Here is a 19340-nt window from a genome sequence, read left to right on the forward strand (position 1 = left end):
TTGCTTGTTTAAAAGCTATATCGATTTCTGCAAGCAATCGATACTGAATTGCGATGTTGTGCATGCCACAAACTAATCGATCCCGTAGCATGTCGTTCAAGGTCTCTCCGAAATCACAATGCTGTGACAATTGCTTCAACTTAGCAATATAAGTTGCAAGCAATTCGCCTGGGGCCCTCACTCTCGTATTAAACTTGAATCTTTGCATAATGACTGATGGATTGGGCTGAAAATAGCCCTTCACTAAATCCACGAGCTCACCAAACGATTTGGAGTTGGGCACAGTTGGGGCTATGAGACTGCGAGTAAGATTGTAGCTTTGACTCCCACAGTGCTCAAGAGAATTGCATTGTACTTTGCCTCATCCCTTATTTTGTTGGCTGGAAATAATACCTGAGGCACTCAATGTATTGACTCAATTCCGCCGCGGAGGAGTCAAATGTGTCAATCCTCCCGAAGAGAGGCATCCTGGTGGGTATACCTTTTTCTTTCTTTTAATCTTTAAAATGAGACACTCACAGTTGTAGGGCAAGAGACAGTGCCAGGATTGTTATCAGATGTAGAGATGTATTACCGAGAGGCTTCTTTAGTTGATCACTGAACTTTATTTTCAGAGCTGTTGGACTAGCTACCTGCTTCTAGCAAGGCTACAATACACTCCACCATGAGATTACCTGCACTTGGTGCTGATTGGCTGTTCTGACCATCTGTCCCTTACTCAGTAAGGCTGGCCTTAAAGCAACAATCACCACGTTAGCCTTGTGAGTGAATCATAATGTGAGTTCCTGAGAATTATTAGTAAATTGGATCAAATAAACTGAGGGTTTAGGAAAACACGCCACAGCATATATTAAAAATAATTCAAAACACCTTCTGCTTAAGGACAGTTGGAGAGAGGAAAGAAGTATAGTTTGCCTGTCTCTTCTTTCCGTAACACAAATTTTCCTCAAAGTCATTTGCGATGCTAATAAAGCTGACTCTCGAATTATAGGTAGGATTAGAACTCCAAAGGACAGGTGAGTATTTTGCTTGTACCAATCTACATCTGTGTCAAATTAATGCTCATTGGAAACATGGGTTTTTGTTTCAATTTTTTTATATCCCTCCTGGTGCCTTAGATGAATTGAAGTAGTCATCAGTACTCAGGGTGCATCAATGAATGAGTCATTTAAGCTGTAAATTAATCCAACTTCCTTATACAGGTGTTTTCAATAACTTCTCTCTGAGATTAATCATATTGCTAAAATACAACAATTTTCTGACAAAAAATGGAAGTGGATGGAAAATAATATATTAAATTAAAACAATCCAAATGATGTTAAAGGAGGAAAACTTCACCTGATACTCATACATTACTGAGGATTGGTCAATTTATCCCAATTTCTTTAAAGTCATCAATTAGAATAGATGTAAATATGATTTTAAAAAGGCTCATTGTGTCATCAGGCCCATATCTTCTATGCACTACCACCCTCATCATAGGCATAGAAAGTTGCTCAAATACGATGTGGTAAATATCCATACTCTGATCAATGAATCCTTGATATTTATTTAGTTTTCATCTTAAGGCCACTCGGTAAGCACAGAAATAAATATTATGTCAACAGTAAATGCAGGCAGATCACGTTTGCATTTTACAATATGTAACAAATTGAGCTATTATTCAATATTTGAACTGGAGTATTACTATATTAAGTTCACCTCTTTCCTTTGATATCCATTGATGTTCTCTCTGTTCTTCTCCTCTGTTTGTTGAACAATCTTGATAGCACCTTCAAGTGCTTCCTTCAGGTCTGAGACATTGGTATTGTAATCAGTAATACTGTCCTGTATCCTATGAATTGAGTCATTATTTTCCATCATAACACCCTGGAGCCCATAAACACGATCTAGCACTGAAAAGTAATTAAAAATTGAACATCTTTTCAGACTGGTGTTTTGAAATGCCCAAACATGCATTAATTGGGAATTTAGGAGGGACTGGAGCAGGGTGTAGGGAGTGGAGCAGGAAGTAAAACATGTGTTACGGATTAGCTAAAAATAGCTACATATAATACAGCCCTCTGAAAACTAAACTTGCATGAACCAAATGAAGAACAAAGAGGATTCTCTGGACTGAAGGTACAATTACAAAAGGTGATTGTCTACTCATCTGAAGGATGGGAGCTTTTATCTATTTCACACAACGTAGTGTTCAGTTATTACCATACCTTTGAATGTATGTTTCTTTCTCAGTGTTAAAGAGATAACATTAATGTGAATCAATAAAACATACAAATCTGGGCTTTTGTTCTTTCTTCTTCAACAAGTGGTTTCTGGTCAGAAAAGTTCCGATTTCTCATTTCATCCAACATCTTGTTCACCTCACGGAAGAGTTTGTTGGTTTCTTCAGCTGAAAATTCTTCTTCTGTTCCATACTTATTTAGGCCTTCAATAATATCTGCAAAATAAAATGAGATAATATAAAAGCAAATTACTGCAGATGCTGGAAATCTGAAATAGAAACAGAAAATGCTGGAAAATCTCATCAGGGTTGGCAGCATCTGTGGGGAGAGAAACAGAGTTAACGCTTTGAGTCCATATGACTTCTTCAGAGCTAAAGAGAAATAGAAATGTGATGGATGTTATACTGTTTAACAGGGGGTGGTGCAGGTGGAATGAGATAAAAGGTCAGGGAAAGGTAACACTAAGGAGAGATTGACAAAGATGTCATGGGCACAAGACAAAGGCAGTGTTAATGGTAGTGGTAAAGAGTAAAGAAGGTGCTGATAGTGGCATAAAGAAAAGATAGCAGAAGGTGCTAATAGCAGAACAAAGGTCAGCATTCTGTGAAAGCAAAACACAAAAAGGATAAAAAAACAAACATTTCTGCCCTCACCTCTTCCCCTCCCTTCCAGAACCATGATAGGTTCCCCCTTGTCCTCACATTTCACCCCACTGGCCTCTGCATTCAAAGGATCATCCTCTGCCATTTCACCCGACTCCAGCATGATACCACCACCAAAAACATCTTCCCCTCACCCCCCCCGTTAGCATTCTGTAGGGACCATTCCCTCCATAACACCCTGGTCCACTTCTCCATGAACCCCAACTCTCATCCACTTCCAACAGCACCTTCCCACACAATTGCAGAAGGTGCAACACATGCCCCTTTATCTCCTCCTTCCTCACTGTCCAAGGCCCCAAACATTCCGTTCATGTGAAGCAGCAGCTCACTTGCACATCCTTCAATTTGATCTACTGTATTCGCTGCTCCTAATGTGGTCTCCTCTACATTGGGGAGACTAAACGCAGACTGGGTGACCGCTTAGCGGAACCTCTTCACTCAGTCCGCAAACATGACCCAGACCTTCCTGTTGCTTGCTATTTCAACACTGCATCTTGCTCTCATGCCCACGTAACCACCCTTGGCTTGCTACAATGTTCCAGTGAAGCCCAATGGAAACTGGAACAAAAGCACCTCACCTTTCGATTAGGCACTTTACAGCCTTCCAGTCTTAACATCAAGTTCAACAGCTTTAGACCATGAACTCTCTCCTCCCTCTTGACTGTTTTTTTAATCCAATTTATTTATTTATTGATTTATTTTGTCATAAAAGTATAATAATTTTCATAAATTTTTTTGTGAAGTAGGTTTATGGGGGTAAATATAGTTGGGACTGTTTGTGTGTGATTTAATTACATTTGGAGTCATGTAGACTGCAAGTTTAAATCAAAAGAAGCTAGGTGCTTGACATTCTAATGAGGAAACATGGATGCTGGCTTAGTGTGTAAAGTATAAAGGAAATTTGCATTTTTAGTTAAATGAAGGGATATTTGGATGTCAAAGGGATTTTAGCCTGTTTACAACTAGCCAGTTAAGTAAGGCTAAGGAATGTGTTTATTTTTTTCCAAAGGTTACTGACAATATATAGTGACCACATGAAAGCTTTTATATTATGAAGAAGATACAGTTTCAAAGACACATGGAACAATATAATTTACATATTAAAAAGAGAGAAACATATATAAAGAGAGATGAAAGGCTGTGTGTTAGGAGAAGGCCATGTTAGATCTACTTGGAGTGTGTGAACAGCCCTTACGAAGCCTCAAGCATTTGTGCATAAGTCTGCAGTCTAACGGAACTGAAGCTGGAGAAAAGCCAATTGGAAATCTACAGTCCAGGGTATTGTGTAAACTTGCTGAGTTTGTTTTAAATCTAAAATCTATTTTGGACAGTTGCTTACAAGGGAATGTAAGTGGGAGTAAGGTTAATTATGAATAGGAGTTATAGTAGTAATTCTAGTCTTATGTATGTGCTTGAAATCTTCTATAATTTGCTAATAAATGTTTTCATTTAATTTCTAAAACCTCTAAAGGCTTGGTGGACTTATTACTTCTGAATACAGTGCACACATCTCGTAATAAATACAAATTGCAAAACCATTGTGATAGCGCGACTAAGTTTCCCTCATGGATTTGGTCCACCTAGGGGCTGTTTGTGGGATATTTGAATTTGAATTCTTTGATTGGTTTGAAGTTGGTGAATCTTAAGGTTATGAGTACGCGAAGCACATTGAATTTTGGAGTTGGTGTGTAGGATTTTAAAGCGGTGAGACTGCAAAAATGGCTGTATCCATGGCTAAAATTTTTTTTTTGGAAGTAGAAGATATAGCTCTGATTGGGTTACAAACAGTATCTAAGGGGAAGTTAACTGAGTTGGTGGATAAGTTGCAGTTGCGATTACCTGTAGGGGGCAAAGAAAGCAGACATAGTTGAAATGATAGCACAGCATTTGAAGTTGGAAGTGAGATCGGACTCTAGTGAGTCACAGCTGGAGGTAGTGAGACTTCAGTTACAAATGAAGAAGCTTGAATGTGAACAAGCAATGGAAATGAAAAAGAAACTTGAACTAGAGGCAGCAGAAAAAGAAAGAGCAGAGAAAGAGAGAGAGGTCAAAGTATTTCAAAGAGAAATCAAAGTATAACAATTTGACCTCCAGAGGGAAAGGTTAGCAATGGAGATGAGGGCGAAGGAAAGAGAAAGAGAATAGCAGCTTAAAAAGCTGGACTTTAAAAAAGAGACCTCACATGATGAAGAAGGTTCTGATGATGGAAAAACCTTCAATCTAAAATCCAGTGGGGAGATATTTAAATTTGTGCAAGCTTTTCCAAAGTTTGAAGAAAGGGATGTAGAGGCATTCTTTATTTCGTTTGAGAAGATAGCTAAACAGATTAAATGGCCGCAAGAAAACTGGACATTTTTTTTACAGTCTAGGTTAGTGGGTAGAGCTCATGAGGTTTATGTTTCACTGTCAGAAGAAATGTCAGTGAATTATGATGCAGTAAAAAAGACTATTTTTGAGTGCATATGAGTTGGTTCCTGAGGCATAAATTTAGGAATATAAGGAAACAGCCTAGGCAAACTTATATTAAGTTTGGGAGAGTAGAACAAAGTAATTTTGACTGGTGGATATGGACATTAAAGGCAGAGACAACATCTGCATTTCTTAGAAATGTAATTCTTTTGGAATAATTTAAAGATTCAATTCCTTCAGTAACAAGAACTCGTACGGAGGAACAGAGGGTTATAACAGTAAGATAAGCAGCAGGGATAGCTGATGATTATGAGTTAGTTCATAGATCAAAGCCTTTTATTTGCCTGCCTTTTAAATCAGAGAAGATAGAAAGTGGGAAGGTGAAAGGAAGATAGATAGTCAGAGGAGGGAAGGAATAGTTGGAAATTCCCAGGAAATGTTTTTCTCAGACTAAAAAGGGAGATACTGAGGCTAGGAGCGACATTCAAACACTGAGGTGTTTTCATTGTAATGAAATTGGTCGCATGAAGTCAATGTATTGGAAGTTATTGGGAATATAAGCTACAATAATTGAAATGCAGAAAAGTTCTGGAAGTAAGAGTACTGTGGGTTCTGAGGTTCAGGCACAGAAAAAACAGTGGTTTGTGTACAGGTAAAACAGGGAGAATCAGTAATAGGTAAAGAAGCGGGAATGTGTTCACAATTTACTCAAGACAGTTCTGAGGAATAGATTGCAGAAATGTTTAAAGTTTTTGTACATGAAGGGAAAGTCTTTCCATGTGTACAGGGTGGAGCAGGTAAAGATATTATAATTTTAAGAGACACGGACTAGTCAATCCTTAATGTTATGGGATAGTGATATTTATTGTTCAGAGAGTGTATTGCAGGAACAGATGATAATAAATGGGGTTCATGGAGATGCTAAACCTATCCCATTGTGGAAGGTAAATTTAAAGGATAAGTGGAAAATAGGTGAGGCGATTGTTGGAGTAGTGGAAAAATTGGCCATTGTAGTGGTTCAATTTATTTTAGGTAATGATATGGCTGGGTCACAGATATGGGTGATACCTACAGTAATTGAACAGCCTGTAGAAGTGCTTTCAAGTGTTTCAGAAAGAGCATCCTGGATTGTTTCCAGATTGTGCAGTAATGTGATCCAAGTTTACAGGTTGAAACAGAAAGAAGAGGAAGTTAAAAGACAGGGAAAAGGTGTTTAATTTCAATTAGTTGATATTGTCTTTGATAGGATTATGCAGGAAGACAGAATAGAAGAGAATGCAGCTGAAGTGTTTAGCTCAGGGCAGCTGGTAGAACTACAACAAAAATATCCATGAATAAACAATTGTATCAGACAGCTTGCTCAGAAACAGAGCCAGAATGTATTCCAGAATGTTATTACTTTAAGGGTAATGTGTTAATGAAGAAGTGGTGACCGCACCAAGTTTCATCAGGTGAAAATTGGATGGAAGTGCATCAGGTTGTTATACCATCTGGATATAGAAATGAAGTACAGAGAATACCTCATAAAATTCCAGTGGGGGACAGTTAGGAAGTAGAAAGACACAGGCGAAAATACAAAAACATTTTTATTCGCCTGGACTGCATAGAAATGTAGTCAAATTCTGTAGATCATGTCACACATGGCAGGTGATAGGGAAACCACAAGCTGTGATTAAGCCGGCACCTTTGATTCAAATTCAAGCATTTGAGCAACCTTTTACTAAGGATATAATTGATTGTGTAGGACCACCCCCCCCCCGCACCCTGCAAGACTGAAAGTGGAAATAAGTACTTGCTGACAATAATGAATGTGACTACAAGGTTTACAGAAGTGATGAATTACAAGGGGACATAAGTTCAAGGTGAGGGGCAGGAAGTTTATGGCGGATGTGTGGAAAAACGTTTTTACCTAGAGGCTGGTGATGGTTTGGAATGCGCTGCCTGGGAGGGTGGTGGAGGCGGGTTGCCTCACATCCTTTAAAAAGTATCTGGATGAGCACTTGGCACATCATAACATTCAAGGCTATGGGCCAAGTGCTGGTAAATGGGATTAGGTAGGTAGGTCAAATGTTTCTCACATGTTGATGGGTCAACGGGCCTCTTCTGCACTGTGTGATTCTGTGATTCTGTGATTCTTTGATACCTTCAAGAAATATTGCAGCAAAAGAATAGTGGAAGAGTTTTTAAAAATTAATTCACGGGTTGTGGGCTTTGCTGGCTGGGCCAGCGTGTATTGCCCAACCTGAGTTGCCCTTGAGAAGGTGGTGCTGAGCTGCCTTCTTGAACTGCTGAAGTCTATGTGGTGTAGATACACCCACAGTGCTGTTAGGAAGGGAGTCCCATGAGTTTGACCCAGGTACAGTGAAAGAACAGTGATATATTTCCAAGTCAGGTTAGTGAGTGACTTGGAGGGGAACTTCCAGGTGGTGTTCCCAGCTATCTGCTGCCCTTCTAGATGGTAGTGGTCATGGGTTTGGAAGGTGCTGTCTAAGGAGTCTTGGTGAATTCCCGCAGTGCATCTTGTACATGGTATACACTGCTGCTACTCTGCGTCAGTGGTGGAGGGAGTGAATACTTGTGAACGTGATGCTAATTAAGTGGGCTGCTTTGTCCTGGATGGTGTCAAGCTTCTTGAGTGTTGTGGGAGCTGTACTCATCCAAACAAGTGGAGAGCATTCCATCACACTTCTAACTTGTGCCTTGTAGATGGTGGACAGCTTTGGAGAGTCAGGAGGTGAGTTACTTGTCAAAGGATTCCTAGCTTCTGACCCGCTCTTGTAGCCACAATATATAGATATGGCTAGTCCAGTTCAGTTTCTGGTCAACGGTAACTCCTAGGATGATAGTGAGGGATTCAGCGATGGTAATGCCATTGAATGTCAAGGGGTACGGTTGGATTCTCTCTTGTTGGAGATGGTCATTGCCTGGCACTTGTGTGTGCAAATTACTTGCCAGTTGTCAGTCCAAGCCTGGGTATTGTCCAGGTCTTGCTGCATTTAGACATGGACTGCTTCATCATCTGAGGAGTCACGAATGGTGCTGAACATTGTGCAATCATCAGCGAACATCCCCACTTCTGACCTTATGATGGAAGGAAATTCATTGATGAAGCAGCTGAAGATGATTGGGCCCAGGACATTACCCTGAGGAACTCCTGCAGTGATGTCCTGGAGCTGAGATGACTGACCTCCAAAAGCCACAACCATCTTCCTTTGTGCTAGGTATGACTCTAACCAGTAGGGATTTTTCCCTCGATTCCCATTGACTCCAGTTTTGCTAGGGCTCCTTGATACCATACTCAGTTAAATGCTGAGCTGATGTCAAGGGCAATCACTCTCACCTCACTAAGTTGACTACATTTTTACAAGCAATGCCGAAAGAAATAAAATCAGATCAGGGTTCAAATTTCATGACACAGCTGTTTAAGGCAGTAATGAACAGTTTCGGGATAAAACAGTTTAAGTCAATAGCTTACCATCCTGAATCACAAGGGGCTTTGGAAAGATGTCATCAACCTTTAAAAACCATGATGCGGGTTTATAGTCTGGACTATCTACAGGGTTGGGATAGGGGAATTCTAATCTTGTTATTTGCTATTGGGATGCTCCTAATGCATGGACTGGATTTAGTCCTTTCGAATTAGTGTATTGTCATGAGGTAAGGGGACCGCTAAAGTTGATTCATAAAAAATTGATGGGTCAAATTTCTGAAACTACTCTCCTAGATTATATATCAAACTTCAGAGAAAGATTGAACAGAGCATGTGAGTTAGCTATTTAAAGATATCACAGCAAGCGATGAAAGGGAAGGAGAATAGGAAAGCCACAGCTCATTTTGTTGTTGGGGAAGTGGTGTTAGTTTTATTACCAGTACTGGGTGAATTGTTAAATGCAAGGTTTCGTGGGCCTTACAGGATTGAAGAGAAATTGAGTGAAACAAATTATTTAATAAATATTCCAGGCAGAAGAAAGAAGCATAGGGTGAGTAGGCCCAATAATTTCAAATGGTTGCAACATTCAATGCTGTATGGTATTGCAAAGGAAGGAGTAGAATGAAATTTTCATAATAAGTTTCCAAACAAATCATTAACACTGCACATGTTAATTCTGAATGGTAAAGACCAAGTGATAGATGAGGTTTTATTGTGTCAGGTTTGAACTTCAGAGGCTATAAAGTTTGGGTATTTGTCTTGTATCTGAGTGTTGGAAAGTTGACTAACACACATTTCTACACTACCAAGGAGCATAAACATACTTCTGTAACATGCCTTTAAGCAATACACAGTGTGTTAAATAATAAACCGGAAGGGACCAGATACTGATAGCTTCAGAGGACAAATACATATTTCAGAATGGAACTAACAGTCCATTACTCTTCCAGAGAAGAAAATGGATGGATCATTCCATCCCTCCGCTAACCGACATAGAATTGTGCCAACTATGAACATGGACAAATGTTCACACAGTTGTCACTGGAGTTTGGACATTGGCACATTACCACCAAACTGTCAGGATTTGGATGTTGCCAAATAGTTCCCCATGAAAGTCTTACCTACCATTGCAAGAATTGAAAATATTCCACTGTGAATACCAAGACAGAAAATACAAACACACATGCACCAACTGACAAAATGGAACTATTTAGTTCATAGCTATAGAACTTGAGTTTTGCTGAAAAAAGACATGTTGGCGAAGCTTTTCATCTTGCACTCAACAGTACAATTCGCAAGAAAACCAAATGTTTATGCAAGTTGCCCTGATGAGTGCAAGATGAAAATGTGTCTTTTTTCAGCACTACTCAAGTTCTGTAGTACCAGATGACTATTAATGACTACAATTAGAGCAGGAGTCAGGCATTTTGCATTAAATATAAATCAGCCCAGAATGCAAACTTCTTTCATGTTGTGCTCTCTGTCTTCTTCCTTTTTTATACCCACACATTACATGATGAAAATGCTCGACCGTTTTACTTCAGGTGAGTGTCAAAGAAAATAAATTACGCTTTTACCTTGGATCAAATTGACAATAGTAATACTTTGTCCATTGATCTGGTTGGCACGGTCACTGATTTTGGCTGTTTCCTTGTCAAATAGCTGTGCATTAAAGACAGTTATGTTTTCCTAAAATAATAAAATTAGATTGATAGTAGTAAAGACTTATTGTGGTAGAATAGGTTCCAGTTAGTTTCATTAAATAGAAGACATAGATTTTACATTATTATAGGAATTTGTACTAGGGTTAGGCACTGAGAATTATGAAATGAAAATAATTTCTATTGCTGTATCCATCAAGAATTTATTTCTTATAACATGAGGGCCTGAGTATAAAGAAATAGACAAACCCTAAATGAAATATAAAATGCTAATTTTAAATGGGATGACTTACTTCTGTTGATATTGATTACATATAAACAGTCATTTGTCTGGAAAACACTGGTTTATTTGATTCCTTGGCCAATTAATGTGACCTATGCCATCTCGAGTAACAGTCAACTATAGCCTGTGCTGTTGACTGGCTGAATGCTCAACAAGGAGCATGGTTAGCATGTGCTGCAGCTAGCCTGTACCTCTTAAAGACAGCCTGTTTCCCTGAAAGGGAACTCTAATCATTACACAGAAGATATTGCTGAGTGCCTGTAGTGCAGGTGGCTGTAAGGAGAAGGACACCAAATGAAGCAACAGCCAATGAAGAGTACAGGAGTACATGTCAGGAGCAGTACCAGGTATACCTAAAACTGAAGTGTCAACCTGGTGAAGCTACTTGATGGCATTACTTGTATGCCAAAGAGCAAAAGCAGCATGTGGTGGACAGAGCTAAGCGATCCCACAACCAATGGATTGGGTTTAAGCTCTTCAGTCCTGTGAACGGTGGTGGACAATTAGACAACTAAAAGGAGGAGGAGGCTCCACAAATATCCCCATCCTGGATGGCAAGCCCAACACATCAGTGCAAAAGACAAAGCTGAAGCAATTGCAACAATCTTCAGCTAGAAGAGCTGAATTGATGATCCAAGTCAGCCTCCTCCTGACTGCCCCAGCATCCCAAACGCCAGTCTTCAGACAATTCAATTCACTCCACATGATATCAAAAAATGGCAAATACACTGGATACTGCAAAGACCATGAGCCCTTATAACAATCCAGCAATAGTACTGAAGACTTGTGCTCCAGAACTCGCTGCATCCTTAGGCAAGCCTTTCCAGTACAGCTACAACACTTGCATCTATCAAACAATGTGGGAAATTGTCCAGGTATGTCCTGCACACAAAAAGCAGGACAAATCCAATGGGGCCAACTACCGCCCCATCAGTCTACTCTTGATCAACAGTAAAGTGATGGAAAGTGTAGTCAAGTGGTATCAAGTGGCAGCTACTCAGAAATAACCTGCTCACTAATACTCAGTTTTGGTTCCACCAGAGCCACTCAGCAGCTGACCTCATTACTGCCTTGGTTCAAACATGGACAAAAGAGGTGAACTCCTAAGGTGATGGGAGAGTGACTCTCCTTGACATCAAGGTAGCATTTGACTGAGTGTGGCATCGAGGAGCCCGAGCAAAGCTGGAATCATTGGGAATTAGGGGGAAAACTCTCCGCTGATTGGAGCCATCCTAGCACAAAGAAAGATGTTTGTGGTTGTTGGAAGTCAATTATCTCAGCTCCAGGACATCACTGCAGGAGTTCCTCAGGGTAGTGCCCTCAGCCCAACCACCTTCAGCTGTTTCATCTATGACCTTCCTTCCGTCATAACGTCAAAAGTAGGGATGTTCGCTGATGATTGAACAATGTTCAGCACCATTCGCAACTCCTCAGATACTGAAGCAGTCCATGTCCAAATGCAACAAGAACAGGACAAAACTAAGGCTTGGGCTGACATGTGGCAAGTAACATTCATGCCACACGAGTGTCAAGCAATGACCATCTCTAACAAGAGCAAACCCAACCACTGAACCTTGACATTCAATGGAATTACCATCATAAATCCCCCACCATCAACATCCTGGAGGTTACCAGTGACCAGAAACTGAACAGGACTAGCCATATAAATATTGTGGCTACAAGAACAGGTCAGAGGCTGGAAATGCTGTGGCAAGTAACTTACCTCCTGACTCCCCAAAGTCAGTCCACCATCTACAAGGCACAAATTAGGATTGTGGTGGAATACACTTCCTTTTCTTGGATGAGTGTATCTCCAACATCACTAAAGAAACCGATACCATCCAGGACAAAGCTGCTTGCTTGATTGACACCCTATCCACCACTTTCAATATCCACTCACTCCACCACCGGCACACAGTGCCAGCAGTGTGTACCATGTACAAGATGCACTGCAGCAGCTCATCAAGGCTCCTTCGACAGCATCTTCCAAACCTGTGACCGCTACCATCTAGATGGACAAGGGCAGCACATACATAGGAACACCACCAACTGGAAGTTCCCCTCCAAGTCACTCAACATCTTGACTTGGATATATATTGCCATTTCCTCACTGTCACTGGGTCAAAATCTTAGAACACCCTCCCTAACAATACTGTGGGCGTACCTACACCATAGAGGCTGCAGTGGTTAAAGAAAGTGGCTCACCAATACCTTCTCAAGGGCAATTATGGGTGGGCAATAGAAATGTTGGCCTAGCCAGTGACACCCATGTTCCATGAAGGAATCAAAAAAAGCCAAGAGAGGGGGCTCCAAGTTCTCCGATATAGTACTGAGACCTTAGGCCAGGACGTTGACAGAAGGAAAGGGCTATATTTTCATCTGAGGCTGAGAGGCTTTCAAGGCACTGCTGAAAATGGAATGGTAGCCAGGAAGGTCAATTTTCCGACCCTGGCCCTGAGGACCTGGCAGCTGTGCCAGAAGAAGGTTGATTGACCTGATAGAGGTAGTAAAGGTCAGGGAATGCATCTTCTCTGGATATTTCCTACCAATCACACCACCAACAACTCATGCTACTCAATGCACCACACCTTCATCACTCACTCATCAGTAGTTCCTAGGAGTAAGGTCTCAGGCTGAAAATTCAGATGCCCCATCTCATCCTCACACAACACAATAATGTCAGCCCCACACCCACTTCTTACAGGCTCCACATACCTCCAGCTATGACAGGCACATCACCCAAATACAGTGCAACACATAACTAACATTCTTCCCTCCTTTTGTGGACAAGGTGGCCCATAACTACAGGGACCAGACTTAAACGCAGAGGTGAGAGGTACCTAAGTCCACAGGGGGAGACTGTAATCAACATCGGGGGGTGGCTGTGACGAAGGATATTGTATCCTGTGATGCTGGAAACATTCAGGAATTGGTTATGTTCCCGTGTTATGGCACTACTTAAATATCACCTCATCCTCATTCTGATTTGGCATGAAGTACTAGCTGCAGATCATGTGACCATGGATGTCTTGCTTTCCAACTCACCCTGCTTTCCTCAGCCCAACTCTCCTCTTTGGATTTTCTGCTTTTAGATACCCAAGAACTGGACAGCCACTGTAGTCTCATGAGAAAAGGCAAGAACCTTTGAGGAAGAAGCATTATCACTTAATCTGGCACTCACAGCGCTTACCTTAGGAGCTAGTATTGGGTCAGCATGTGATAAGCCACTGGGTACAAGTGGGCTATAGCCAAGCTGGGGGCAAAGGGCAGATAATTTTCCAGCAAAGGAAGGCAAGGTTGCAGGTGAGTTCTGCTATAGGGGTTTCTCAGATGAGAACTTGACAGGGCAGCCTACAGGAGAATGCAGATGAACATGCACATTGAGAAGCTTGACGTATTGGCAGGCTTGCAAGAAAGTAATTTACATTGTCAAGGAGCTATGGCACTGGTCTTCACCCAGAACTGAGCGTCTCTTCTTTGCAGTGTGGAAGCCCCATGACAGCACTTGCAGACCCAGCCATGATGCAGCATTGGGTGGCTGATGACTCAGCTTCCACTGCAGCAGTGCAAGTCAACCAATTTCTTGGTGTTGCAATAGAAGGTAAGACTGAAGTCATGAGGTTGCTGCTTGCTGCCATGCAGGTTCAGTTCAGATTGCTGCCTTCATGGCTATGTATCTCAGTGCTCAAAGTGGCTTTCAGGCTTTCATGGCAGTCTAGCAATCTGTCCTCCAATAGATAGCTAGGATTGCTGAGGTGTCATCCAGGGGAGTGCCAGTGGCTTTATGGAGCCCAGGCCTGCATTAGTGACAGCATTTGTGGTCCCATCACTATGACTCTGCCAGTGCCATTGCTGGTGCCATTCAGCCAGCCAGCCCAGACTGTTACCACATATACCAAGGCACTACAGTCCAAAGCTGAGCCCCAAATACCCAGATATGTTTTAGATCATCAAGTAATGCCATTTGTAATCTTCCCCACTGAAAATCAGCAGCCTTCTACCAGACATCAAGACAGTCAGTAAAGGTTATAAAAGAGTGAATAGTCCTGTTTTGTGTCTATTTTTAAATGTCTTGTTGACTAAAGTTGCTATGAAAAGGTGTTTTGCTGGTGGCTTTTATTGCAGGATTTTGGCCAAAAGGACGCTGTGATGGTCCATAGCAGATGGATTGAAAGTTGGGGAATTGATGTCCTAAGGGAACCTGAGCCTAAGTGGATGCAGACAGGCAGCCTGTCCATGAGGAAGTGGTCTCACATGCCTCCTCCCTGCCTCCCTCTCCTGAGGTAGCCTCTGTATGCCTGGTAATAAGGGCTGCACCCTCATAATAGTGAGCATATAAAGGCTACAACAGACCGCCACATATTTGGAGAGATGCTCCTGTAAGTATTATAGGGCTCCCCAAAGCTGTCTTGGCAGATAAAGTCAATGGTTTGCTTCTTCTCATTCTTGGTGGTGGCATGGCTCGCATTGTAGGCACATTGTCCTCATATGGTAGGGTATTGGAAGAGAGAGACAAAACATTTGTATTGGGGGCATCCCTTGTTTTTGTGCAGTCCAAAGATGATGGGAATGACAGACTGCTTAAGAATGAAGGCATTGTGGCTGCTGCCAGGAAAGCACACATTCACTGACATGGTGGTCTCAGCATAGTTGCACACAGTCTGCACTTTAATGGAGCGGAACCCTTTTCAGAACACATGCTAAGCTTCTCAGCTGTGAGTGGCTAGCACAGGGTACTCACTGGACCTGCATCATCCAGGTCTACAGAACGTTACTGGTGAGCAAGTATGAAGTTCTTATAGAACATTAATTTTCAATAAGGTTATAAAAATTAGAGGAATATAAACTGTGACTATTTTGCAAAATTATTGAACATGACTGAGTGAAAATTTTAAAAGATTAGTATTTTATGAATCATAACAATGAATTATTTGAAATTAACTTCATTAGTAAGATCTATAAACATAACAAAATATGTAATCTTTACAACAAAATAAATTGTCTTTAAGTCAAATTAAAGATACGCACCTTTTCAGATAGCATGTTGAGATCGGCGATGAGGTTTATGATTTCTGTTTCAATATCTTCTATCTTAAGTTTCTGTGATTCTGAGTGTAACCTCATCTCTGCAATCTGGGTCTACATTGTAAGAAATAATGTATGATAAATAGGTTGGGAGTAAGCCAGAAACATTGGGCGAAATTGTTCCAGATTTGCATTGTGTGATAATGTTTTACCCGCCGGCCACAATGGCAGCTTTTCACAGCGTATTGTCCCAAAACTGCGGCATTAACTATGCATTCCAGGGCAACATGTCATTTCCATAGCGGGCGGGCTCTCATTTGCCCACCACGCCATCACATCACTGCTTCAATACGCCGGCTACAATATTTGAAGAGCAGCTGTGCGCACACCTCTCAGCGCTTCCAGCCCATGACTGCTGCAAAGAAGACATGGCCCTGAAAAGCAAGAGGACTGCAGCTCCCAGGTTCAATGATGCGTCACTTGAGTGCCTTTTGGATGCAGTGGAGGGTCTCTGTGATGCCCTTTACTCCCGCTTTGGCTGCAGGATGGCTAGTAGCCTCACTGATCCAACTTGGAAGGCGGTGGCAGCGGTGGTCAGTGCCAACACCCTGCAAAAGAGGGCAGCCACCCAGTGCCACAAGAGCATGAATAATCTCTTCTGTTCCACCAGGGTAAGTTACTCATCTCATCGCTCTCAACTCACACACTCACAAATCCATCACACATCCACATGACCCTCACTCACTGCCAGTTGAAAGGACATCAATATTCACTCTCTCACAATCACCTTCATTATCCTCATCCCATCTGTGGGATCAGTCAACACCCACACATGCCAGGCATACCTATCATGTGGCCTGGCAGGTATCCTGCTTACACTCTCTCCATCCCTATTCTTCAGGACAAGCAGGCACACGATAAGAGGGAGAGGTCGCTTTGCGGTGGAGGAATGCCTGAAATCAAGGTCCTCATGGACTTTGAAAACTGAGCCACCCAGCTGGCCGGTGAGGATCTGGACCGGTTCTGTGCTGACAGTGAGGTTGGCGCTGCTCTACCAAGTGAAGACCCAGCAGTGCAATATCCATCAGACAACAGCTAAAAGCAAAATGCTGCAGATGCTGGAAATCTGAAACAAAAACAGAAAATGCTGGAAAACCTCAGCGGGTCTGGCAGCATCCTTATGACCCTTCTTCTGACAGATGCTGTCAGACCTGCTGAGTTTTTCCAGCATTTTCTGTTGATCCATCAGAAAACCATGCTGTGAGTGATGTGTCCTCTTTTACAGGCTACTGCCATGCGCTAATTATCTCCCCTTGCTTTCGCAGGCACATCTCCAAACAGCGAACAGAGTCCAAGACCCAGGGCCTCCAACCAAGCCCCGAAGAAACCTCTGAAGAGGAATCTGAAGGCACCCTCCTTGAAGTTCCATCACAGTGCTTACCCACACCCTCCACCAGTGGAGAGAACACATACCTTGGTGGCATTAAGTTTTAGAATAGCCTCGGGGTCACAATCTAATGAGCACGTTGCACCATCTGATTCATAGCATGCGGTGGCAGGGACTTCCCAGGTCTCCTGCACTCTGAGGACTGCTGAAGGCCAGATATTTGCTGAGTCTGAGTCAGATGATGAGCCTCTGGACTCGGTCATGTTACAGTTGCTGGCGCTGCAAAGGCAAGCTTGGGAACATCAGGAAGGGATGTCCACTGCACTCCTCAGATTACAAGGCACGATGGAGGAGTCCACCCATCTTCAGGCTGAGGTGATAGTGCTGGCATGCCAATGCACTGAGGTCAGCACTGATAGAATGGTGGCCACCATGGAAGCCTTGGTCCAGGACTGCTGGGCAGGCTGAACTCCATCGCTGATGCCATAGTTGCCCTCCAAAAGTGTGCATGTGAGAGGGGTGTGGGGCAGGTCTATCTCGCTCCAGCTATCCTTTCTCTTCAAGGAGTCAGCCAGGGGCCCTCAGAGGAGGATCAGCAGGTGCACACCCCGGGGCCATCCACCTAGGTGACTCTGGGTGTGTCCAAGCGAATCTCCTCTTCTTGTGACTCCAGAAGCTTCAGCTCCACAGGCTGAGGAGGGTGCCACTGTCACACAGCAGGTCACCAAAAGCAGGCCTAGGCCCTCCAGTGGACATCTGTCAATGTCATCACAGACAGGGTGGATATGGATGTCCGGGGAGCACCAAGGTGTAGCAACAGGGTCAGGAAGGTTAAGAAGATGCAGTTGCACAGCCTGGGCAGGAGTGTTAATTGCTTGTACATAATGTTCACTATTGTTAATAAAATCCCAAGAATGTCTCCCTGTCTATGGCTCCTTGTTCTGATGAGCAGTGTTCATGTCACTCAGATGTGAAACCTTTCTGCACAAGATAAAAGCAGGTGTCCAGGGCCTCTTACCTATTCTTTGTGCAGCCTTCAGACAAAAGTGATGGTCTGGCCTCACACTCCATGGACAAATTAGTGATGCCTGCACCTCAATGGTGCTTGTCATTGCTGCCAGAATGTTGTGGGCAGGTGTCACAGAGTTCCGTAATTCTCTCTGTGTGCTCTCAGCGCCTTTAAGGTGGGGTTGGTCCCCATCTCTTCAGCATCTTTGACCAGTGACGCTGTGCTCCTGAAGGGCGCAGGTTCTTAAGGCGGACAAAGGACCAGATGCTTTTAAAGTTTCATGACTGCTTCTCTATGAAATGACCCTGATCACAGAGCACAAGTGAGTTACCCTCAGCCAGACAGGAGTCACACATTCTCAGAGGCTATGTGAAGATCTATGGAGCGTTCTCACTGCATCATCCTCCTGAGATAGAGCGACTATTAGGGCCTCCACTGCATCTCCATGACAGGATCATTTTCATAGAGTGTACTGCCATAAGCCAGACTGGAGTCAAATGTTCATAGATGTAATGTGAAGATCTTTTGGAGTCTCCTTTTTGCATGGCATCATCATCTTCCACAAATCTAGCAGCTATGAGGGAGTCCTGAGTGCACCTGCCTCGTCTGGTCAATGCGACGGACTCATCGCCGTCATCATCGCCTTTGAGGATCTCCTGACCCTCATCATGTCCTCCTCATCGGAGGAGACATACGAACATACAAACAAGGAGCAGGAGTAGGCCATTCAGCCCCTCGAGCCTGCTCCACTATTTAATAAGATCATGGCTGATCTGATAGTAACCTCAAATCTGCATCCCGACTACCCCCGATAACCTATCATCTCCTTGCTTACTAAGGATCTATGCACCTCTGCCATAAAGATATTCAAACACTCTGCTTCCACCACCTTTACAGGAAGAGAGTTCCAAAGACTCACAATCCTCTGACTGAAAAGATTTTGCCTCATTTCTGTTTTTAATGGGCGACCTCTTATTTTTAAACAGTGACCCCTAGTTCTAGATTCTTCCACAAGAGAAAACATCCTCTCCACATCCCTCAGGATCTTATATGTTTCAATCAAGTTGCCTCTTACTCTTCTAAACTCCAGTGGATACAAGCCTAGTCTGTCCAAAGTTCCCTCATAAGACAACACACCCATTCCAGGTATTAGTCCGGTAAACTTACTTTGAACTGCTTCCAACGCGTTTTCCTTCCTCCTTAAGTAAGGTGACTAATACTGTACACAGTACTCCAAATGTGGTCTCAC

At 42.6% G+C, this 19340-nt stretch overlaps 1 protein-coding gene across 1 annotated transcript in view; it reads right to left on the bottom strand.

The window, feature by feature from the left end:
• The window catches only part of lama4 (laminin, alpha 4), a 216340-nt gene that overhangs the window by 126071 nt on the left and 70929 nt on the right, over nt 1-19340 (bottom strand). Inside the window, exons 10-13 of the mRNA XM_041187778.1 lie at nt 15699-15809; nt 10304-10415; nt 2276-2440; nt 1702-1895 (exon numbers count right to left, since the gene is read on the bottom strand). Coding sequence (XP_041043712.1) covers nt 1702-1895; nt 2276-2440; nt 10304-10415; nt 15699-15809 — 582 coding nt within the window. The remainder of the gene's footprint in view (nt 1-1701; nt 1896-2275; nt 2441-10303; nt 10416-15698; nt 15810-19340) is intronic.

This window comes from Carcharodon carcharias, chromosome 5 (genome assembly GCF_017639515.1).
Source record: "Carcharodon carcharias isolate sCarCar2 chromosome 5, sCarCar2.pri, whole genome shotgun sequence".
NCBI lineage: Eukaryota > Metazoa > Chordata > Chondrichthyes > Lamniformes > Lamnidae > Carcharodon > Carcharodon carcharias.